This window comes from Ranitomeya variabilis, chromosome 3, assembly GCF_051348905.1.
Source record: "Ranitomeya variabilis isolate aRanVar5 chromosome 3, aRanVar5.hap1, whole genome shotgun sequence".
Taxonomy (NCBI): Eukaryota; Metazoa; Chordata; class Amphibia; order Anura; family Dendrobatidae; genus Ranitomeya; species Ranitomeya variabilis.
Genome location: NC_135234.1, coordinates 537,466,969 through 537,492,860, shown reverse-complemented (window position 1 = coordinate 537,492,860; position 25,892 = coordinate 537,466,969). Strand labels below are relative to the sequence as shown.

General features: G+C 41.5%; 1 protein-coding gene across 2 annotated transcripts in view; it reads right to left on the bottom strand.

The window, feature by feature from the left end:
- The window catches only part of ERCC5 (ERCC excision repair 5, endonuclease), a 105,070-nt gene that overhangs the window by 20,487 nt on the left and 58,691 nt on the right, over positions 1-25,892 (bottom strand). For both annotated transcript variants that reach the window (XM_077297055.1, XM_077297054.1), the window contains exons 11-13: positions 20,455-20,574; positions 19,607-19,820; positions 8,674-8,818 (exon numbers count right to left, since the gene is read on the bottom strand). In XM_077297055.1, coding sequence (XP_077153170.1) covers positions 8,674-8,818; positions 19,607-19,820; positions 20,455-20,574 — 479 coding nt within the window. The remainder of the gene's footprint in view (positions 1-8,673; positions 8,819-19,606; positions 19,821-20,454; positions 20,575-25,892) is intronic.

Genomic DNA, 25,892 nt, shown 5'->3' with positions numbered 1-25,892 from the left:
GTCTTACATTTTCTATACGTTATCTGAGGATGTGTACCCACAACCTCCCTGAGATCCTCGTCCATACCAAGGATGCCCCAGTGCTTTTCTAGAATTGTCCTCACCGAAGAGGCGCCATTGTCAAATGCACAAATCATTCTAATGGGGTTATGATTACCCCTCTCCTTTTTTCGTGGTACCAACAGATTGTTTCTAACCTGGGCCCTAGCATGATGATAGGCCTCCCTCAGCACCCGATCAGGGTACCCCCTATCCAAGAACCTAGATCTCAGGTCCCTTGCTTTGATTTTGAAATCCGCATCATTGGAACAGTTCCTTCTCAAGCGGAGGTACTGGCCTTTAGGGATGCCTCTCTTCAAGGAATACGGGTGATGACTGTCCCATCTCAATACTGAATTTGTAGAGGTGGGTTTTCTGAAAATTGTAGTTTCAAGACCATCATCACTCTCATTTTTAGAGATCAAAATATCCAGAAAAGGTAGACTTTTTTCCTCCATTTCAAAGGTGAACCTGAGACCTATGTTTAGATTCAGTGATGCCAGGAATTTCTGGAAGACATCTCTAGTACCCTTCCACAGGATAAATACGTCGTCTATATATCGAACCCAAAGGTCGATATAGACAGTGTAGATCTCATTAGCTTCCGAGAATACGATGTTGTCCTCCCACCAGCCCAGGAACAAGTTGGCATAACTTGGCGCACAAGGGCTGCCCATTGCAGTGCCCCTGAGCTGGTGGAGGACCCTCCCATCGAAGCAAAAATAGTTGTTATTAAGAACAAAGTCCAAAAGGGTCATCACGAATTGGTTATGAGGGCCAAATTGTTGACCCCTCGTCTCTAGAAAGTGCCGCACCCCCCGCATCCCACAAGCATGTGGGATAGAGGAGTACAGCGACTCAACATCTATGCTTGCCAAAAAAGTCCCAGGTTCAAGGGAGATTCCCTCGAGCCTCCGTAAAAGGTCCATAGTGTCCCTAATGTAGGATGGGAGCGATGTCACAAACGGTCTTAGGATTTGATCTATATAAGTTCCTGCATTCTGGCAGATGCTCCCTATCCCCGAGACAATTGGTCTCCCCTTTAGAGGCTCAACTCCCTTGTGGACTTTCGGCAAGGCATAGAAGGTAGCCATAACCGGGTGCTGAGGGAGGAGAAAGGAGAATTCTTCTTGACTAATAAGGTTACCTATTTGAGCTTTCTGTAAGATGCTCTCCAAATCCTTTACACAGGATGCTGTTGGATTGTGCATTACTCGAGTATAGGTAGTTTGATCATTTAGCAAGGCCAGGCACATATCTTTATATCTCTCTACATCCATCACAACCACATTGCCCCCTTTATCCGAGGGCTTAAAGATGACAGTTTTGTCTGTTTCAAGGTTGTGGAGTGCTGTAATCTGCGCCTTGCTAAGATTGTGTCTAGACCATGTGTCCCTGTAAGTTGTTTAATGTCTTTAATAGCCAAATTTAGGAAGACATCTATTGCTGAGACGTCCCCTCCTACAGGTGCCATTCTCTTACTCGGGTTTTTCAATTGTGTAAATGGACCCACGCCTCTATCTGTTTGGGGTATGGTATCTAAATTAGCTAGTAATTGAACATCCTGTATCATATCTAGAGGAATCCCTAGATCAGCCGCAGTTTTTTTATCTTTTTGTTGGAACAATTTGTGCCACCTCAGTCTTCTAACGAATAAATGTAAGTCCTTTACCATTTCAAATAGGGCAAAATCTGTAGTTGGTATAAAAGAAAGTCCCTTTGAAAGAACCGACATTTCTATAGAATTTAGATGCCTCTTAGATAAAAATTAATGACCTGTGGGGCTACTCCTTGTTGTAATTGTTGTGACTCCTTAGTTGGTAAGGACGGTCTAAAAAACCGGGCCTTGAGGAGGATGAGTGATATCTACCTCCCCTTTGATAGCCTCTGTTTTTACCTCGTTGTCGACCTCTAAAAGGACCTGCTCTACCCTCAGTGTCAGATACGTCGGTTTCAGTGGAGGAAAAATCAGTCTCTCTATCCACCCTTTCTCGTCGGTCTCCCACCACCTGATAGATTTTATTGTCCTTAAAATCTTGTAAGTCTCTCAGGTATTGCTTATGTTTCCTCTCTTTGAGGTTGTATTGAAATTTTTCAATCGTACTCTGCAGCTGACTTTCTTTTGTAGCAAAATCACTTTCTGAACTAAACTTCTTGGTGATCTCTATTTGTTCTCTGAGTTTTAAATTGAGCCTTTCTAGATTGGTCTTCTCCTCACTGACCAAAATTTGCATTAGCTTAAGGGAACTAGAGGTAGCCTCCTTCTCCCACAAGCTCATAAGTTGTGGTGTTCTACAACGTACAGCTGGTAATAGGGAGATTCGCAGACCCCTAGGTACAATGCTATTAGCCAGATAGTTTTCAAGGCTCTGTAACTCCCACCAAGAAACTATTTGTTCCTTATAAGTTCTAGTAAGATCTTTAAAGACCGTACCATATGTTGGTGTATACTTTTTCTGGGCAAAGGTCTTTTCAGAAAAGATATCCTTTGCTTCCGTCAACCATAAATTAGTGTCCGGCCCCGCTGCCAAGAAACCAGCCATACCAAAACTAGACAATGTAATAAGCTATGGCCTGGATATACCGAGCCGTTGCCAACTCTTGGGGATTATAACAGAAATCAGCTAGAAGAGTGTATCCCAATTGGGGACAAACTTTATTTGTTTGTTATGGTTTGTTCTATTTTAATATTCTAAGTAAAAGTTATGTTTTAACCAATTGGGATACACTCTTCTAGCTGATTTCTGTTATAATCCCCAAGAGTTGGCAACGGCTCGGTATATCCAGGCCATAGCTTATTACATTATTGTCTAGTTTTGGTATGGCTGGTTTCTTGGCAGCGGGGCCGGACACTAATTTATGGTTGACGGAAGCAAAGGATATCTTTTCTGAAAAGACCTTTGCCCAGAAAAAGTATACACCAACATATGGTACGGTCTTTAAAGATCTTACTAGAACTTATAAGGAACAAATAGTTTCTTGGTGGGAGTTACAGAGCCTTGAAAACTATCTGGCTAATAGCATTGTACCTAGGGGTCTGCGAATCTCCCTATTACCAGCTGTACGTTGTAGAACACCACAACTTATGAGCTTGTGGGAGAAGGAGGCTACCTCTAGTTCCCTTAAGCTAATGCAAATTTTGGTCAGTGAGGAGAAGACCAATCTAGAAAGGCTCAATTTAAAACTCAGAACAAATAGAGATCACCAAGAAGTTTAGTTCAGAAAGTGATTTTGCTACAAAAGAAAGTCAGCTGCAGAGTACGATTGAAAAATTTCAATACAACCTCAAAGAGAGGAAACATAAGCAATACCTGAGAGACTTACAAGATTTTAAGGACAATAAAATCTATCAGGTGGTGGGAGACCGACGAGAAAGGGTGGATAGAGAGACTGATTTTTCCTCCACTGAAACCGACGTATCTGACACTGAGGGTAGAGCAGGTCCTTTTAGAGGTCGACAACGAGGTAAAAACAGAGGCTATCAAAGGGGAGGTAGATATCACTCATCCTCCTCAAGGCCCGGTTTTTTAGACCGTCCTTACCAACTAAGGAGTCACAACAATTACAACAAGGAGTAGCCCCACAGGTCATTAATTTTATCTAAGAGGCATCTAAATTCTATAGAAATGTCGGTTCTTTCAAAGGGACTTTCTTTTATACCAACTACAGATTTTGCCCTATTTGAAATGGTAAAGGACTTACATTTATTCGTTAGAAGACTGAGGTGGCACAAATTGTTCCAACAAAAAGATAAAAAAACTGCGGCTGATCTAGGGATTCCTCTAGATATGATACAGGATGTTCAATTACTAGCTAATTTAGATACCATACCCCAAACAGATAGAGGCGTGGGTCCATTTACACAATTGAAAAACCCGAGTAAGAGAATGGCACCTGTAGGAGGGGATGTCTCAGCAATAGATGTCTTCCTAAATTTGGCTATTAAAGACATTAAACAACTTACAGGGACATGGTCTAGACACAATCTTAGCAAGGCGCAGATTACAGCACTCCACAACCTTGAAACAGACAAAACTGTCATCTTTAAGCCCTCGGATAAAGGGGGCAATGTGGTTGTGATGGATGTAGAGAGATATAAAGATATGTGCCTGGCCTTGCTAAATGATCAAACTACCTATACTCGAGTAATGCACAATCCAACAGCATCCTGTGTAAAGGATTTGGAGAGCATCTTACAGAAAGCTCAAATAGGTAACCTTATTAGTCAAGAAGAATTCTCCTTTCTCCTCCCTCAGCACCCGGTTATGGCTACCTTCTATGCCTTGCCGAAAGTCCACAAGGGAGTTGAGCCTCTAAAGGGGAGACCAATTGTCTCGGGGATAGGGAGCATCTGCCAGAATGCAGGAACTTATATAGATCAAATCCTAAGACCGTTTGTGACATCGCTCCCATCCTACATTAGGGACACTATGGACCTTTTACGGAGGCTCGAGGGAATCTCCCTTGAACCTGGGACTTTTTTGGCAAGCATAGATGTTGAGTCGCTGTACTCCTCTATCCCACATGCTTGTGGGATGCGGGGGGTGCGGCACTTTCTAGGGACGAGGGGTCAACAATTTGGCCCTCATAACCAATTCGTGATGACCCTTTTGGACTTTGTTCTTAATAACAACTATTTTTGCTTCGATGGGAGGGTCCTCCACCAGCTCAGGGGCACTGCAATGGGCAGCCCTTGTGCGCCAAGTTATGCCAACTTGTTCCTGGGCTGGTGGGAGGACAACATCGTATTCTCGGAAGCTAATGAGATCTACACTGTCTATATCGACCTTTGGGTTCGATATATAGACGACGTATTTATCCTGTGGAAGGGTACTAGAGATGTCTTCCAGAAATTCCTGGCATCACTGAATCTAAACATAGGTCTCAGGTTCACCTTTGAAATGGAGGAAAAAAGTCTACCTTTTCTGGATATTTTGATCTCTAAAAATGAGAGTGATGATGGTCTTGAAACTACAATTTTCAGAAAACCCACCTCTACAAATTCAGTATTGAGATGGGACAGTCATCACCCGTATTCCTTGAAGAGAGGCATCCCTAAAGGCCAGTACCTCCGCTTGAGAAGGAACTGTTCCAATGATGCGGATTTCAAAATCAAAGCAAGGGACCTGAGATCTAGGTTCTTGGATAGGGGGTACCCTGATCGGGTGCTGAGGGAGGCCTATCATCATGCTAGGGCCCAGGTTAGAAACAATCTGTTGGTACCACGAAAAAAGGAGAGGGGTAATCATAACCCCATTAGAATGATTTGTGCATTTGACAATGGCGCCTCTTCGGTGAGGACAATTCTAGAAAAGCACTGGGGCATCCTTGGTATGGACGAGGATCTCAGGGAGGTTGTGGGTACACATCCTCAGATAACGTATAGAAAATGTAAGACCCTGGGAGATCGACTAGTGCATAGTCACCTGACTGCACCCATTAAAACAACTTGGTTACCACAGAGGCCGAGGGGGTGCTACAGATGTGGAGGATGTGTTGCGTGCGAGTCAATACGGGTGGGTAAGGAGTTTTATGACACCCATACGCAAAAAACATATACCATCAAAGAATTTATCAATTGCAAATCAAAAGGGGTGGTATATAGGGCAGTGTGTACTTGCGGTATTACGTATATTGGCAAAACTGTCAGAGAATTCAGAAGACGAGTGGGAGAACATTTGGGGGATATCCGTAATGAGAGAGATACCCCCATTGCCAGACATGTTGCCACGAATCATGGGGGCAATGTGGGTGTCATGAGTTTCATGGGGATTGACAAGGTGTCTCCATCTTCCAGAGGAGGTGATTTTGATAAAGTCCTACTACAAAGGGAAACTAGGTGGATTTTTATGTTGGACACCGGTCACCCCCAGGGACTCAATGAACAACTGAACTTCAGCTGTTTCCTTTAGCCATCGGTACTCCATAACCACCTCCAGTGGTGCTCATGCACCCGTGTGTCCTGTATATATACATACAAAAAAATCCGTTCCCTATCTGAGACTCTCCCCTCTCTTTGCTTAAGATACTTTGGTTTCTTTTTCTTTTTCTCCTTTTTCCCTTTAGGGGGTGTTCTTTGATAGTGTCTGGACCTCCAGTCCATAGAACCAGCTATAATAAACAAAACATTTGCATATTTATATGCAGGGCTATTACTCTGCTTATTGTCCCCTTGTTTCTACTATATCTCTGGTCTCGGTAGATTAGGACCTTGTCTGTACACCGTGTTACTTTCCAGAGATTAGGGGTACTTTAATTTATTTTGAACAAACTATATATATCTGATATCTATGTGGCATTGAAGTTTATTAAGTGGCTCTCTCTCAAATTTTCCCATCTTATATCCCCTTGTCCTTTCTATGCAGCATCTTTCATATATCTACGCCTGTCTCTGTATAGCGCTATCATGGTGATACTTTTTATCATCCACCCTGTAGTATTATAGAGGGGGTCTGTGCTTCTTCTTCTTATGTTTGCACATTCCCGTACATCGAGTGGTATTCGAGCAGCACACCGTTTGTTGTGGTGATGATGTCTAGGTTACCGACTTTTCCTATACTAGGCATACGAATACTATTCTATATGTGCCTCTTATTATATAGAGAAGTGTCCACATATAACAAGGAATATATTTATAGTAGATCATGTGGTCTGGACACTTCCAGTTTCCGCAAATGGACTATTGTTTTACTTTTGTAGTTTATTTATCTGTTACCCAGCTGTATGGGGTGGACTTAGTCTGAATGACAATCACCTGTTTTTGCATATGATAGCCTATTGTTCTTGAGTCTTAAGCGAAGTGTTTACATACGGAGAATGTGCCTGTATAAATTATACTAGTGCCATGTGTCCGGAGCGCTTCAGATCAGCTGAGTTTCATGTATACGATTATGCCATCCTGTTGCGCCAGGTTGTTAGCAGCCGCTTGCGTTTCATGCTTGGAACGCACAACGGCACCGGCGTACCGGAAATGAGGTATCCAATATGGCGTCGGCACTTCCGGTTGCGCGATATGCACTGGGAGGAGGCCGGCGACCACTGAACACATGGGCAGACAGCGTGCGTTCCAGTAATGGAGCGCAAAAGGACCCGGTAAGCAGTATTACCAGAACCGGATGGGGGTAGGTACTGGTTGGTACATACCCGCTTGGTGGGGAGGGATTTTCTAATTCGCCACATATAAAAAGGGATAGCATATACCACTCTGCGCTGACTCACTTACCAGGGTGGAGTGCCATATGATATCACCCATCTCCAGGATGCTATACAGCCACTGCGTATACTCCGTATTTTTGGATGCTTGAGTGGACTTTATTTATGGACTTTTGAACTGATGTCCAGGCCTGCTTGGCCATGAAAAAATCTCCCCTGATGAATCTCCATTATTGGTGAAGAAACGCGTAGGGAGGCGTCAATTACATTTGGTGGGGGGTGTCCATAGTAGAGCATACTTGGGTCTGTCCTTGTAAGGACAGGAGTTTTGTGCTGGGGCACGACAGGGGAATAGGTCCCTGTCCCCTTTCATTATTCTACTGCTTGGACCCTCCCTAGGATCACCCGATTCATCCATCTGGGGATCCTCTGTCCATAATTGGTGAGATCAAACCAGTTTTTTATCTTGAGCACAGTTTTCGGCGTGAGCACTTTATTTGTTTGTTATGGTTTGTTCTATTTTAATATTCTAAGTAAAAGTTATGTTTTAACCAATTGGGATACACTCTCTTGTAGTACTGTCCCCATCCTTGTCTCCATCTTGTAGTACTGTCCCCATCCTAGTCTCCATCTTGTAGTACTGTCCCCATCCTTGTCTCCATCTTGTAGTACTGTCCCCATCCTTGTCTCCATCTTGTAGTACTGTCCCCATCCTGGTCTGCATGTTGTAGTAATGTCCTCATCTTAAAGTAATGTGCACATCATGTAGTAATGTTCCCAAATCTGCCACGTTTCACATATACATTAAGAAAATCCTTGTGCGTCTAAGGCTAGGTTCACGAGTCTGTTAAACGGATGCGCCAACGATGAGCCCCAAATTGTCTATTTTTGCGATCGCATTAACGCATGGTTGCATTGCGTTAGCATGTTTTAACAATAGAGTTCTACGCAGAGTGAACGCTTCCGTTCACTGTGCATTCGCCGTTACGGACCCGAAAACGTGGTAGTCCGTGTTCGAAGGTGCGTCACAAAATAACGGACCATCACTAGCGCATGCCGATTTTGACATGCGTTTGGATGCGTTACACTAATGTAATTCTATGGGTGCGTTAACGGATCAGTTACATAGCATTAGTGCCGCTTAGAAACGGATCCGTTAAACGGATTGCCCTAGCGCGATGTGAACCTAGCCTAAGGATACACATTCAACTGTAAAGAATCGCTGGCCTCGCGGTTCCAGGACGGAGCCACATCACGGGAGCTCTGGTGCCTGCAGGCCGCATGAAGCAGCCTCAGGGACTGCATGCATTTTTTGGGCTCTGTGTTTGAGCCTCTTGCATTAGATTATTATACCTATTGACACAGATAAGGTGATGCAAAATTAAATAACTAAATTATAGTTAAAAAATACTTCCAGACAACCAAATCCATATTTAAACATTATAGATTTATATAATCACACATGCATACTACAGAACTTACTTGAAGTTTATCAGAGGTTCTAGACCATGCCCAGAAAATTCATTCAGTATCTCCATGGCAGATACATGGCCAATTGAGGGTATTCCTTCCGTATAATCACTCCCCATCAAATATGCTAAATTAATAAGTTTAGAGCGATCCAAGCCTGCAAAAAGAAAATTAGAAGTAAAATTAATATGTTCACATTTTTGTACCAACAACACTTGATATTTCCCTGTCCAGATAGAAAGGGACAATGAAAGTGAATATTATCATTCACATTACTGTGGTGATTTAAAAAAAAAAAAAAAAAAGGTAAAATGATGACACTAATGAGTGATCTAAATTTCATACAGAATACAAAAGCATAGAGAAAGACACCATACTCAGAATGGGTTTATGTAATGGTTGGCAAAACATACGGGTCATAAAAGCCATGGTTGAAGAAGAGGACGAAAAAATAAACCACAAAGCATTTTAGGTGGAAAAAAAAAAATATATATATAATCTCTAATACTTACATTTAAAAAAAAAAAAAAAAAAAAAAAAAAGGACGAGGTTTAACCTATAGATACATAATAAAAGTGGGAAGTACAACATCTATGATAAATTTGTAGTCAGAGATAATGCTGAACCCAAAGGTTTTTATTTACAAGAAATTCATCATGTGTAACAAATTATGCAGAAAAATGACTTTAAAGATGTTCGGCAAGAATTACAAATATGTGTTCAGCAGAAAAAGCACATAACGCAACGTGGGCACGTATAATGCAAAACTTTGAAAAAAAAAAAAAAGTCACCCAAAAACTTAGGTGTACTATATAAATCAGCACTGTTTGTTATGTTGCACATCATTTTCATTGTCTTTACAAAGGGATGTTGCTCACATAATGCAGAGTAGTTTAAAGACACATACCCCCAGAGAATCCTGTGCGATTCACCCCCCTTTAATAGTGTGGAGCGAACATGCTTGGATAAGGTGTTATGCGAGTATGATCGGATGAGAACAGTGTCTTTGGTGTGCTCAAAAAATATATTTAAGGGTACTGTCACGCTCTGCAACTTTCCAACAATCACGACCAGCGATACGACCTGGCCGTGATCGTTGGAGAGTCGTTGTGTGGTCGTTGGAGAGCTGTCACACAGACCGCTCTCCAGCGACCAACGATGCCGAGGTCCCGGGTAACCAGGGTAAACATCGGGTTACTAAGCGCAGGGCCGCGCTTAGTAACCCGATGTTTACCCTGGTTACCAGCGTAAAAGTAAAAAAACAAACAAACCGTACATACTCACATTCCGGTGTCCTTCAGGTCCCTTGCCGTCTGCTTCCCGCTCTGACTGACTCCCGGCCGTAAGGCAGTACAGAGCACAGCAGTGACGTCACCGCTGTGATCTGCTCTCACTTTCCGGCCGGCAGTCAGTCAGAGCGGGAAGCAGACGGCAAGGGACCTGAAGGACACCGGAATGTATGTACTGTTTTTTTTTTTTTTACTTTTACGCTGGTAACCACGGTAAACATCAGGTTACTAAGCGCGGCCCTGCGCTTAGTAACCCGATGTTTACCCTGGTTACAAGCGAACGCATCGCTGGATCGCTGTCACACACAACGATCCAGCGATGACAGCGGGAGATCCAGCGACGAAAGAAAGTTCCAAACGATCTGCTACGACGTACGATTCTCAGCAGGGTCCCTGATCGCTGCTGCGTGTCAGACACTGCGATATCGTATGGATATCGCTGGAACGTCACGGATCGTACCTTCGTAGCGACAAAAGTGCCACTGTGTGACAGTACCCTAAGTCCCCGAGGCTGAATGTCTCATGGCTGGGAATGTCTCACGCATGCAGGGATTGCGGTTTGTTCGGGACAAACAGAGCTATACTACAAAGATCAAGGGCTTAGCAGTGAAACGTAAGTTGTAATATATAGCGGACACCGCCTGCACACTGTCTTCTGATCGCTCACTCACACAAGCCCAGACAAGAAGCAGCGCTGGGATTCTGAGAACGCCATGATTGGTTGAAGTCCTGATGGGGTCTCCAGGTCCTGTCCTGAAAAGCTTGATATGGACACTAGTGACATTGTGGGGGACCCAATCGCCGGAGAAACACTCATCATAAATGCACAGAGTCCAGCAAATACATATAAGTCAGTGGTTGCAAAGCAGTTCAAGAAAGATTGTCTGAAACAAAACTCAAACCATGGCTGTCTCATCTGTAACAATCATTTTTTTTGTCAACTTTAACAGATGAATGTCCATTATGGTTGAAATCACCATTTCCACACCTTTGTGTTAAAACCTTCACCCGAAAGCCTGTTTTCACCTTCCTAACCAAAGCCAAATTTTTCAATTCTGACCACTGTCACTTTATGTGGTTATAGCTCTGGAACGCTGGATTCTACCAATTCTGAGATGGTTTTGTGACATATTGTACTTCATGATAGTACTAAAATTTGTTCGATACAACTTGCATTTACTTGTGAAAATATAGGACATTTGACACACATTTGGAAAGCTTTGCAATTTTGAAACTTTACTGATTTAAAAGGCATAAAAATTATGTCACACAACCGTTATTGACATTTCCCTCGTCTACTTTACATTAGCAAACTATTTTGCTTTTGCTAGGAAGTAACAAGGGTTAAAAGTGGACCAGAGATTTCTTATTTTGCCAACAAAATTTACAAAACCATTTTTTGGGGGGACAACATTACATTTGAAGTGACTGAGTGACCTACACTGTGTTCCAAATTATTATGCAAATAATATTTCCTCTTATTTTCTCTAAATTACCTATCTGAATTGCAGTCATTGTTATTTTCCAGTCATCTACTATTCTAGTATAATTGCAATGTTTTGGAACAAACTGCCTATGAAAACAGTATATTTAAAAAAAAAAATAAACACTCAAAATGCATGTTCCAAATTATTATGCACAGGAGAGTTTTCAACCTTTTTTTTTTTTATTTTGAAAAAAAAAAAAAGGTCAATTGTGAAGTTATAAGCATTATCAGCTTATTACAAAATGAAATCAAACAGTTTTCAAGTGAAAACTTTATTCTAGGTGATGTTACATTTGCACATAGGACCCCTTGTTCGAAAGAAGCTTCTGAACTCTCTCGTCCATTGAATTTGTCAGTTTTTGGATGGTTTCTGCTTCAATTGTTTTGCATGTGGACAGAATACCCTCCCAGAGCTGTTGCTTAGATGTGAACTGCCTCCCGCCATCATAGACACTCCTTTTGATGATGCTCCAGAGGTTCTCAATGGGGTGGAGGTCAGGGTAAGATGGTGGCCACACCATAAGTTTGTCCTCTTTTATGCCCATAGCAGCCAGAGATGCAGATGTGTTTTTTGCAGCATGAGACGGTGCATTATCATGCATGAAAATGATCTTGCTGCGGAAAGCACGGTTTTTCCTCTTGAACCATGGCAGGAAGTGTTGTTTTAGAAACTCCACATAGATTATGGAGTTCACCTTTACCCCTTCAGAGATCAAAGGGGCCGACAATCTCTCTCCCATGATTCCAGGCCAAAACATTACTCCACCTCCTCCTTGTTGGCGCCTTAGCCGTGTTTTCATGGGGTGTCCATCAACCAGCCATCCTCCACTCCATCCATATGGACCATCGAGCGTTGCACGGCACTCATCGGTGAACAAGTTTGGAAGTCAGTCTTGATGTATCGTTTGGCCCACTGGAGCCGTTTCTGCTTGTGTGAAGTGGATAGAGGTGGTCGACAGGATGGCTTACGCACAGCTGCAAACCTCTGAAGGACCCTGCATCTTGTTCTGGGGACGTTGGAGGCACCAGCAGCTTCAAAAACTTGTCTGCTGCTATGACAAGGCATTTTTGCAGCTGCTCTTTTAACCTTACGCAATTGCTTGTTGGAAAGAGTCCTCAATTTTTCCTTATCAGCACGCACACGTGTGTGCTGGGAATCAGCTACATACTTCTTGATTGTGCCATGATCACGATGAAGTGTCTTGGCAATGTTGATTGTAGTCACGCCTTGACCCAAATACTCCACAATTTGTTGCTTCTCAGCAGCCGACGCATCCTTTTTCTTTCCCATTTTGGCAAAAAATGTAGGCTGCTTAATAATGTGGAACAGCCTTCTTAAGTACTCTTGCCTTTATTTGGACACACCTGCCAAACTAATTTGCACAGGTATCTGCAATTGCTTTCAGTGATATAAAGAGCCCTGACACACATCACCATCAATGAGTTTAAATGACAAACAAAAAAATTCTAACCTTATCACTCCTACACTCTTTGTGCATAGTAATTTGGAACACAGTGTATATGACAGAAGAAGGGAAGAAGCGCCATACTGAAGTTCAAATTTTGCTGGAATGGTTTGAGGGCGCCATGTCACATTGGCAGAGCCTCTGAGGTGCCGGAAAAGAAGAAACCCCCATAAGTGATGTCATTTTACAAAACTACACCACTCAATGAATTTATCTAGGGGTTTAGTGAGTAGGTTGACATTACATGTGCCTTATAGAAATGTATATAATTGGGCGGTGAAGAATGAATAATTACCTATTTACCACTAAAATTATGTTTTAGCCCCCAATTTATTTTATTTTATTTTTTTTTTTTGAGGCTTACTAAGAAAAAAAAATAAAAATGGATCTCCGTGTTTGTTGTGCAATTTATCCTGAGCGTACCAATACCCTATATGTAATCAGGAATGACTTTTCAGGCACAGTAAAAAACTCAGAAGGGAAGGAGCGCCATATTAGAATGGAGATTTTACCATTATGGTTCGCGGGTGCCATGACCCACTGGAAGACCCCCAAAGATGCCAGAACAGCAGAACACCCCCATAAGTGACCCCATTTTACAAACCACACTACTCAATGAATTCATCTAACGGTGCATTGATCACAAAAAAATGTTTTATCCCCAGATTTTCCAACAATAGTTTGCAGACTCCATATACAAAGCCCCTAAGTGCTAGAAGTGCAGAATATTCCCCGCTCAAGTGACCCCCATTTTGGAAATTATACACCTTTAGGAATTAATCTACAAGTATAGTGATGATATTTGCAAATCTGCTATTGTAGTGCCCAACTCGTGCTTCTGGAGACTTGCACCCGTAAATTAAGAGGGCCCTCATCGCTACAGAAAGACCAAACATGTGGACGCTAAATGGGGTTTAGACTCTGTGGGGCTCAGAAAGTGAGGGGGGAGAATTTGGATTTGGGAGTGCAGAATTCCCTGGACTTCTTTAGGGGAAGGGAGGGCAAGGAGCCATAGTGCACAGAAGCTCCCTACATGTCTGTTAACAGATGAAGGACCTGAGTGGGGACTTGATTTTTTTGTGGATTGCGTTTACGCTTTTATTGGGGCCATTTTACATGGCATTTGGATCACATTTACTCAGTGCTCTACGTTTAGCACTTATCTTGAGGTTCCATCTAGATCTCTGTATGACATGATTAAGATGAAACCCCCTAGGAATCCAATCACTATAACGAGGCAGCAGAGTTAGTCTGGATTCAGTCTGGCCTCTGTTCAGCAGTGTCCTTTTTTTCCCCCAGAGGGGCTCAAAACTGTGGCCGACGGCACTTTTATGCACATCTAAAGAGACAGACACTGCAGGATCGGATCGTAGGCCAGACTGAGTCCATAATGCCTCCAACCGCCATCATTATAGGATAGTGGTGGCAACCTATGGCAAGTGAGCCAGAGCAGGCGCGCAGAGCCCTCCTAGTGGGCATGTGCACCATCTCCTCTGCACACACGGTCCCATCAGGCTGTTCGCATGCCGAGGGTGGCTACGCTAATGATGAGGAGATGGTGCACTTGCCCACAGGTAGGACTTTAATATATGAAGAATCCAGAGCAGCGGGGGAACTGGCAAGTGAGTAGTTATTTACTTTTTCTTTTTTTTTAATGTGGGGCCCATTACACTGTATAGAGCACTCTGTGGGGCCCATTACACTGTATGAAGCATTCTGTGGGGCCCATAACACTGTATGGAGGACTTTTTGTGCCCATTATACTGTATGGAGGGCTGTGTGGGGATTACAGTTGGAGAATCATATGGTGATGGGGGTCACCATTCTTGGTTGAGGGGATTGAGGGAAGGGTGTACAGTAGGGTCATCATACTGTGCATGTGGAGGAATTCATTGTGGGGGTATCCTACTGTGTTTGGGGGCACTTGTTTGCATCCTTTATCTGTTTTATTCAAGGTTTTTTTTTATCCTTTGATATTACATGTTTAAATGAGACCATATATTTTTTACTGCTCTTACATAACATATTATTCCAATATAATTCTAAAAGTTGATAATTTTATTTGATTAAAAAAAAGGGTCTACAATTGAAGTTTTTTCCTTATCAATTAGCAAGTTTGGCAAGCGACTTTGTCCAAGCTTTTAATTTTGGCCCTCTGTGTATTTGCATTTGACATCCCTGGCTTAAAAGAGTTATTCTGATCATGATAAAAGTTTACAATTGGAACGAGGTTATAAAAACAAACAACTTTGCAATTTTACTTTGATTAAAAATACTCTCCATTCTCAAGAAAAGACCTCTACAGGAATCGGTGGCTAGTATCTTAGGCGTGAAGAGCAGTGCTTACAAGTACTTTGCCATTATAGACTCTATAGCGTGCTAATGTAGGACTTATTTTTCTAAATTAAAACCAAGTTAAATTGCAGTGTTGACACACTGCCATAAATAAGTGAGTTTTGGATTGCAGTTTGGGCACTCTGTCTCTAAAACGTTCACCATCACTGTTATAGGAAGTCTTCCGCAGGACTTCCATTTGAATCACATACTTCAGAGACTTACATGGAAACCCCGATGAAAGCGCTTAATGTAGATCGCAGGATAAATATGAGCCGAAACTTGGTTGGTAGGCAGAATGAACAAATCAGCAGCAGGTGAAAAATTGGTTTCATTTTGAATGCCGAAACACACAAACATGATTTTTACTTTTTTGCAAAAACTAGTTTTTCCATCCCATATTTGGCCATAATGTTTCCATATTTCGTCAGTCATGTGAGGTGTGTTTTTTGTGGGACGTGTTGAGGTTTTTATTGGTACCATTTTAAAGGCGCAATTTTTTTTTATCGCTGTCTATTCCGATTTTTGAGAGGTTGAATTAACAAAGACCAGCAATTCAAGAATTGTTTTTTTTTTTTTTTTTTTCTAATGCCGTTGCGCGTGTGGTAAAATTGATAAGACCGTTTTATTCTTCGGGTCAGTATCATTACAGCAATAGCACTTTTTTATGGTTTGGCGCCTTTACACAAACTATTTTATAGAAAAAAAAAAATCTTTTTGCATCACTATTCTGAGAGATATATCTTTGATGGTCAGCTGACTGTATGGCGACTTGTTTTTTGAGGGACAAGGTGACTTTCAGCAATACATCCAAGGTCAGTTAAGTAATTACCAAGGTGGACGTATGGATACATCTAAGGTCGTGAAGGGGTTAAATTAGAAAAAAAAAAATGCAACTCACACTGAATCTTTTCCCACAAAGCTATAAAACCAATTTGCTCAGCTCCTGCTCTTTCCCGACAGAAGACAGGGATGCCAAATGCCATTTATCAGGATTTACACCAGGAACAACAGCACTATTTTACACAACAGCTGTGGGTCTTAGCAAGATTTAACGTTGGATAAATGATATCCTTGGCCTATTTGCTAAGCTCCTTTCTAATCAACACCAACAAAGGGCTTCTTTCTAATCAACACCAACAAAAGGGCTTTAAGTTCCAAAGTGACAATGTTGTCAAAGGAGACCTTCCAGACATGTAAAATGTTGTCACAATAAACATCATTTCTATTTCTATGTTCTGCAAAACCAAGATGCGATTTCCACACCCATCATACATCTTTGGCATATACTGCGGATACCGCATAAATATATTAGGCATCAAGCAGGTAAATGTCAGATGTTTTACCTCTGATATAAAAAAGACTGACATTTTGACTTTCACAAAAAGTATGCTGCTTCAGCATTTTTTTATATTTTAGTCAGATGTCAACCTGAAGCACAATTATAAGCATTTTGTAAGTTTTTAAACTTTTGACAATTATGTCAAGTTTATGGAAAGCGTCAATATTTACAGTGCTGACCCAGCTTCTTGACCTAATCCTGACTCATGACAACCCATACTTGTGTAATCAGAGCTTGGAGTTTATTACAATTTGTCTGTTTGTCCACCCACTTTTTTAAGCAATCACTACAGGTTCAAAACGGCATGGAGATCCCTGGCAAAGGCTCCAAAATGTCAATGTTTTGTTCACAGAGCTACGTAGTTATCACTTTTGCCTTGGGACATAGCTCTATCATGCTGGAAAAAGGTTTGCATAGCTTGGAAAAGTTGCTCTTGGAGGATATTTAGAAACCATTCTTTATTAATGGTTGTATTTTAGGCAAACTTGTGAGTATGCCTATGCCCTTGGATGAAAGGAAAGCCAACAAATGAATGGTCTCAGGATGCTTTACTGTTGGAATAACACAGGACTTATGGGAGTGCTCACCTTTTCTTCTCTGGACAATCATTGTTCTAGAATGAATGGACAAACACCACATCAGAACGGGTGTTCAACATAGTCTCTCCAGGCATTTTTCAATGGAACACAATAGGGATCCCAGCTATTTGAAACTAACCATCATTGAACAGATTCCAGGAAATGTGCAGAACAGTCTACAAAGGCTGATCAGTAGGGAATCCTACTGAATTTACAAACTTTCCATGCTCAAGCTTGAAGGATTGAATGAATGTATGGGGATGGGGATTCTTGTGGGCTTTGGGAGAAAGTGTTTTTTTTTTTTTTTCTCATAACTTGTGTTAGCTTTTATGGATCAATAAATTCTTTTCAAAGAATTAACGGTTTCATAATGTGTAGCTCAATATATGGGGTTGTACGTGTGTATCTTTCTTTTACAGGTACATTTGTTGGAAATGGTTAATGCTACATTGTAACAACCAAAGTGATTGATATTCAATGTTAATTGATTACTTCATGATCACCTAAATGTCCTAACATCTGATTTGTCAGCAGATACCCAAGGGTGAATATAATGGTTTGGAGTCATTGTATATGGTATATTTGTATTTTGCCTGATGAAGGAGCAATACATTTTTTAAAATATTTTTGCCTCGTGATTGGACACGCACCACCTGATAACCCAATTTTTTCTGCTATTTGGATCTGAACCCTGACGGGATCTAGCAGGTGGACCAGCAGCTAACAGAGCTTTCATCCAATTTAGCCAGTGATGTGACACAGCAGCACATCTTCCATAGGTGAGCAGTATTTTAATAATTTCAGCTCTCCTGCCTTGTTGATTCGCACAAGGTGCCTTTTCCCTCTCCTTCTTGACTGGTGTTGAATCAGTCGCATACAGAAATCCTCTTTAGGAGATGGTCCTGGCACTTGCTGGACTTTCTTGGATGCCCTGAAGCCTTCTTCACATCAAATGAACCTTTGAAAAGAACTTTGAAGTTTGTGATGATCCGAAAAAGTTGATTTAGGGGCAATCTAAAAGGCTGCAATGTCCTTGCCTGTAAAACCCATTTGATGCAAAGTAATGACTGCATGGGTTTCCTTGGAGGTAAGAATGGTTAACAGAAAAGCCAGTCTGCTCTTAAAGGGTACTTGTCAACCCCCCAGGGCGTTAAGTAAAAAAGAGCCACCTTCAGCAGCACTAAGGCTTGCATTCTGTGAAGGTGGCTCTTATGTTTCTGATCCCTAGTAACACTGCAATATTGACTTTTATAAATTGAAAGGAACGGATGGCACTCACCGGTTAAAAAAAAAAAACTTCTTTATTCCAATACTTTAAAACATTGGCGTCGGGAGGATGGGAGCAGGAGTGGAATGGACATTAGCCATCCGTTCCTTTCAATTTTTGTATCCATTGTGGCTATTTTCTTTGGAGTGGCACCCCGGCTCACGGAGCACTTACTGCTGTATACATGCTTGCAACATCAGTTCATGCAATTACCTGTGCACTGAGTGGGCTTCCCCGCTGTGCGGATTAATACTTTGTTGGAGCTATTTTGACTTATTATAAATTGCACCCCATACCTGTATTGAGTCCCAGTGGTATGGTATATCCCCCTGTTTCAGCCGCATCCCAGCCGTCCATCATCCAGCTCTTGCGTCTGTGCGCCGCCTCCTGTGCGTCGCCTCCTGTGTTGCTGTTACATGCCCTGCGCCTGCCCCATCCTCCTCTTTCTCTTTCCTCCCTTGGCAGGGTCTGATGAGCTGACCTGCCAGTGAACTTCGTATGGGGAGCTCAGCTCATAAGATGCTGCCGAGGGAGGAAAGAGAAAGGAGGAGAAGGAGCAGGGCATGTAACAGCAACACAGGAGGCGGCGCACAGGAGGCGGCGCACAGACGCAAGAGGGAAATGATGAACGGCTGGGAGGCGGCTGAAACAGGGGGAGACACCACACCTCTGGGACTCAATACAGGTATGGGGCGCAATTTATAAAAGTCAATATTTCAGTGTTACTAGGGATCAGAAACATAAGAGCCACCTTCACAGAATGCAGCCTTAGTGCTGCTGAACGTGGCTCTTTTACTTAACAACGCCCTGGGGGGGGAGGGGGGGGGTGACAAGTTCCCTTTAAACTTCATTCACTACAGTGATATCAGCTGCCTTGTCCGCATTAAACACTTTCTTGAGTTAATCAGATATTCACTGAAATTATGTAAGGAGATCATGTTATGGCATGGCTAGCTAGGAATGGCTTTGTATTGACTCTGAATTGTTATGAAGAATGATCAGATGAATTGCCCCTATAAAAACTAAAGGACCACACTTTTTGAAAACTAAAAAAACTTATTCCAGTCTCAAAAGCTTTGGCTACGACTGTAGATATGCTTTATACTCAAGACGGTAATAGGAATGTCTAGACATTGTATTTTTTTCTCTCTAAATAAGCTATAGGCTTTTAAAACGTACTCACCCAGCTGATTCTGAATATCAGAAAACTGGTAATATTCCACATATTTATTCTGAGAAAAGAAGTTCTTGTAGACATGCCGAGCCCCAAATAGCCAGATATCGCTATCATCTGTGATAGTGCCTGAGGTTTGGTCAGTCAAGTCCAGAATAGCACATTGAGCTTCTGCTTCCATAGGGGCAACAACATAAGGAATGCCAAACAGACGCAATAACTCCTACAGCATGGGAAGATACAATAGACAATTATTTTGTACATATACAAATATTCAGAAACAGCTTTTCTCTCTCTATATATAGCAGTGCTTTCACTCTGAAAGTGAAGGGTACGAATCTGTTCATCCCAACTTCCAAAAAGACAAGGATGGAAAAAAATGCCACCACTGCAAGATAATGTAGGCGAAAAATAAGACACGGTAGTTCCCAAAATGAAATGTTTCAGTGCAAAATACTTAAATAGAAAAAGCCCTGGTGACTTGGGCAGAAACATTTTGTATGTGTGCAAATAAATGTACAAATATGGCATCATGACCAAAAATATGAGGTCAATGCTGCTGTAAGGTAAAATGTAATGTAAAAATGTATGTGATGTAATGTGGGGTATAAATGTAAATTATCTTTTCATTAGCGACTATTTGAAAGACATTACAGATTAGAAGGCCATTTTGACTTGTACATGGAAGAATGACAGCTCAAGAACAAAATGTGTGTAGGACTCCAGGTATAATGTGCTCATAGTCAATTTCTACAAGAATTTCCAACAGTAAATTCTGAATAAAACAAAAAACAGAAAAAAGCTACTTTGTAATGCCATAAAATATGGTATTGTATAGCATCACAGAAAGCACTAACCTGGCTTTCCAGGTACATCTGCCCAGTCACCGATGCAGCAACACGTTCCTGCTGCTGTCTCTGCGCCTGGAGCGAGGTTTGCTGGACAAATAGATTGTTCTCCAGTGACGCCAGCTCCTCCTGAAAGAAAAGTAAAAGATTTTTTAAAGCATATAGAACAGACAGCTTCTGGCAGTTGAATAAAGATATCAATTCCGTTACATAGATAGATTTACATATCTATATATTTTTAATCAGGCTTTTAAGAGTTTTACAAAACAGTAGTAGAATGTGTAAAGATACAAAACACCCCAATACAATAACCCCATCTATTATATCCCCTGCAAGTCCAGCATTAATGCTTCAGTGATAGCATACAATTAGTGATGAACTAGCACTAAAATGTTCAAGTGCTTGTTACTCGAATCGAGAAGGTTGGACGTTCGTATGGGCTCAAGTAACAAGTATAACTGCAACTCGAACATTTTTCTGGCAGACCCTCCCAGGAGGTCTGGGGAGTGCAGGGGGCATGTTCACACTCTCATTGCTTTTAATGGTAAGAAAAAAAAAACATTCACTGGTAAATATAATTTTAACATTTTACTACCTTATCTGGGCATGTGGTGTGTGTGACATGGTCCAACACATCCTGTTTAATTTATGAAGGAGGGACTCAAACTCAAAGCCTACGCAGACAATGCAAGAACTGCCAAAAATTAGAAGGAAGAGGAACTCTGATATACCCTGTAGTAGACAGAGAAGAGCCTCATATACAATGTTAAAATTGTCAGGTACTGGGACTAGACTCAGAATATCTATGAACTAAGCACAAGGGTTGCCAAAAATTTGAAGATGGGACTTCAATACACACTGGAAGACACAGAAAGGCCCCAGAATAATTTTTATAATTTTTTTAAATTCTATCAAAAAGAGTGGGACTCCTAGACAGGTAAAGCCTATGCACTAGCTGCAAGGCTTTGCAAAAATGTAAAGGCAGGATTGCAACACACCCTGCAAGACACGTATAGGATGGCCTCAGAATAAATGTTGTTAAAATTTTAACAAGATTGCACAAAGAGAATTTGTCAATGAATTCATGGAAAGAAGTGATCACGTTGTGGACTTTGGAAAAGATTCATGTAACCAGAAGGAACACTCATTTCTGTCAGATGATACTGACATTTGACAACGAGAAATACAACAAGATGGGAAAAAGAACTTGACTTGAATTTTCATAAAGGTGACGTGCTGAGTGAAGACTGGAAAGTGAAAGATTTTTTTTTTTTTTTTAATGATTGGTTGTCCTGAAGAAGGAGTTGGGGTAACTCTGAAACACGTTGACAAACTAGCACTTCATATGAGTTAGTTGATTACCATTATTACAGTAAGCGCAGTTTACTTCCCTTTCCCTGGCAAATTATCCCTATACAATCAGTGCGGGTAACAGCAGTATTAATAGGGAAAATAATAGATGTAACCCTAAAAAGGACTTTTGGTTTTAGCTTGCAGCAGAAAGGACTTCAAGGCAATAAACTCTGCCCATATGCCTTTAATGCTAACCTGTCCCTTCAACAGCTAGCCCTACACTAAGAGAGCATTGGCTCTATGAGTAGGCTTAAAGTTCTGCCAAAAATAAGAATGAGGGACAGCAATACCCCATGGAAGACACGTATAGGAGGTCCTCAGAAAAAAAAATATATTTCCGATTACAGAGTGGGACTCATGCACTGCTAAAGCGTACCCACTATGCGGTGTGATATATCTAGTAGTGGATCATACACACATTGGAAGAATTAAGAGCGAGAGTTGGATCAGAGCCCTGAGGAGGACATGAAAAATTAGAAAAGAAGAACCGTATACCTTTGTTTGGGTGTGAAGGGGTGTATGGGAATACACCACAAAAAAAAGGAACATTTTAGTGGACATTATGTTCCGCTGCTGTCATCCGAAGGGGTTGAGAAGTCTGGGTCAATATAGGATTTGCTCATTTTGATTATGCCCACAGGAGGCACTAAAAACCATCTCAGACACTATGCTAGTGGCAAGGCAACACAACATGGATCCAGAGAACCACAATTGAGTATAATCCAAATGAATTTTATTACAAAAAATCAAACAAACAATAAACAGAACAATAAAAAGAGAACCACAGATGGCCAATAATAGGACACAACATGCCCAGCACACCAGATAAATAATACTATAAATATAAGTACCATGACAATGCCATATAAAGTGCATAAGAACAGGCTAGACACTAGTCTGTGCAACTGTTTAATAAATAATTAACACTTCACTAGACCCCACTTGAATGGGTAAAGTGCATAGTGCATAAGAGGCCAAGATGGACCATGATTTACTAGAAAAACATATTAATATGCTGGGAATAAATTATTGGCTTAGTGAACATGTATCCCCTTTAAAACAAAATAAATTTTATTATATATGTTAAAAAATACACCACTCAGTGCTTTTAGGCAAAAGAGCCTAGACATACAAAAAAGGAGACCAAGGTCTAGCACATACCCTACAATCGCCTATTCTGTCCCCTGCCTGGCTGTGGAGGTTGGCACCCTGATTACGATTTTTTGGCGCCCCCACTCAACGTGGACTACCCCTCACTGCCCTACTTCACCCTATGTTGCAGGTGTGAAAACAATGATATTTAAGAACAGAGATGAAAAAAGCAAAAAAACTGGTCAAAAAAAAAACAAAAACAGAAAAACACAATATAATGAAAATAGCAAAAAACAGGAGGCAAGGGTAGGATAATCACTATAACCTTTTAGAATCCAGCCCCTATTATAAATTAATATATTGCTAATCTCTAGTAATTGGCACTGGGTATGCTGTCAAAAATGCCTCAAACACAATACTTTAGCATCAACCACTAAAGCCTATACCACACATATTCCTAGACTGCAGACTAAGTAATATAAATTGGGCCCATATAGGGTTACAGACTGCAGTAATTTCACAGAGCCGCACAAATAGATAACCAGGGCTCAGTGGTAGAACTTCTCAGTGGTATAGATGAAAACATATATTATTTATCATGATATATTGCAACTCGCCTCATAGCCTTAGCATGAATAATTGCTTTTAGCATAGATAACTGCAATATTATACCATTTGCATTTTGGTTATAAAAGGCTGTCTAGCCACAGATGTATCGGCCCAGCAGGTTGCTCTCATGTAGATAGGGCCAATAGCCACAAACACAGTTATTATCATGCAGAGCCCACACAGAGCCAGGACCATACAATGTGTCAATGGTATCAGCAGAATGGCGTGTTACTTATGGTATACTGCGCCTCGCCTCGACGCGTTTCCCCGTGGTACGGTTCATCAGGAGGCCCGTCAGAGGATTTTTAGATGCTAGACGCCATAGATGAGATGCTTCTCATCTATGGCGTCTAGCATCTAAAAATCCTCTGACGGGCCTCCTGATGAACCGTACCACGGGGAAACGCGTCGAGGCGAGGCGCAGTATACCATGATAAGTAACACGCCATTCTGCTGATACCATTGACACCCTGTATGGTCCTGGCTCTGTGTGGGCTCTGCATGATAATAACTGTGTTTGTGGCTATTGGCCCTATCTACATGAGAGCAACCTGCTGGGCCATTACATCTGTGGCTAGACAGCCTTTTATAACCAAAATGCAAATGGTATAATATTGCAGTTATCTATGCTAAAAGCAATTATTCATGCTAAGGCTATGAGGCGAGTTGCAATATATCATGATAAATAATATATGTTTTCATCTATACCACTGAGAAGTTCTACCACTGAGCCCTGGTTATCTATTTGTGCGGCTCTGTGAAATTACTGCAGTCTGTAACCCTATATGGGCCCAATTTATATTACTTAGTCTGCAGTCTAGGAATATGTGTGGTATAGGCTTTAGTGGTTGATGCTAAAGTATTGTGTTTGAGGCATTTTTGACAGCATACCCAGTGCCAATTACTAGAGATTAGCAATATATTCATTTATAATAGGGGCTGGATTCTAAAAGGTTATAGTGATTATCCTACCCTTGCCTCCTGTTTTTTGCTATTTTCATTATATTGTGTTTTTCTGTTTTTGTTTTTTTTTGACCAGTTTTTTTGCTTTTTTCATCTCTGTTCTTAAATATCATTGTTTTCACACCTGCAACATAGGGTGAAGTAGGGCAGTGAGGGGTAGTCCACGTTAAGTGGGGGCGCCAAAAAATCGTAATCAGGGTGCCAACCTCCACAGCCAGGCAGGGGACAGAATAGGCGATTGTAGGGTATGTGCTAGACCTTGGTCTCCTTTTTTGTATGTCTAGGCTCTTTTGCCTAAAAGCACTGAGTGGTGTATTTTTTAACATATATAATAAAATTTATTTTGTTTTAAAGGGGATACATGTTCACTAAGCCAAGATGGACCATGAGAATGCAAAGGGTATTTAAACCAAAAAAGGCATGATGTACTTACAGAGTAAACCTGGGTGCTGGTAGCCAGTTGGTCCCTGCCGCCCCAACGCACGTTTCGTCGAGACTTCTTCAGGAGGCGTGCATTGGGGAGGGGGTTCCAACTATTTAAACGCACACTGACCAATCAGACTGAATAATTCCCAATTACTACAAAATTGTAAACCATACCGTGGGTGCACAGCCCACTGCCGCTTACATCACATCCGGTATTGACGGCGCATGCGCCGCCTCCATAGCTACCAACAAGGGCCATCACGGGAGCGGCCATGGAGCGCAAACACAGAGCGCCGTCATGGAGACGGCGCCCACGTGCAGCGCGCCGGGTGCCGCCCACATAATGACCCGGCGCTACAGAAGCGGCGCACGCACACACCGGACATGAGGTGATCTTGGCCAGGAAGGCTCAGGATGTGTAAGTGCTACAGATAAACAGGGAGCGCGTACTACATAATAGTAGCAGTAAGCGCATACTAAGTACTAACAGTTGACACTAAATATAAATACCAAAAGGAGAAACACCAATGGAAGCATCGTCACAATTTTAAAAACTTGTAAATTTTATTGAAGGTCAATTGACACAAACATTATAAATAAATATTCATATAAAAGAGTAATATGATACCATCCTCTGGGGAACAACATACAGTCTGAGACCACAGGTGCTCGGCCCCATATAGCAGTCACATATATATGCTCAAAAGACACTCAGAATAATCAAAGAAGTAAATATATATAGTTCCTATTAAAAATTAATAAGTCCATATGTTTTACTATATATTAGTTCTTAGTGGGGGTTCACCCCTTATCACAGTATGCCTGGATCAGTGCAAAAGGGAACTATAAATATATAGAGTAAAGTGCCAAGTGCTTTAATGAGCCCACTAATATTTCTGCCAATAGTCTATCTGAGATCATAGTAGTAGTATGAGTAAGGGGCTAGTGAAAGCACCATGCCCTATATCAAGCTTACAGTACCGGCATGAATAATGAAAGCTATA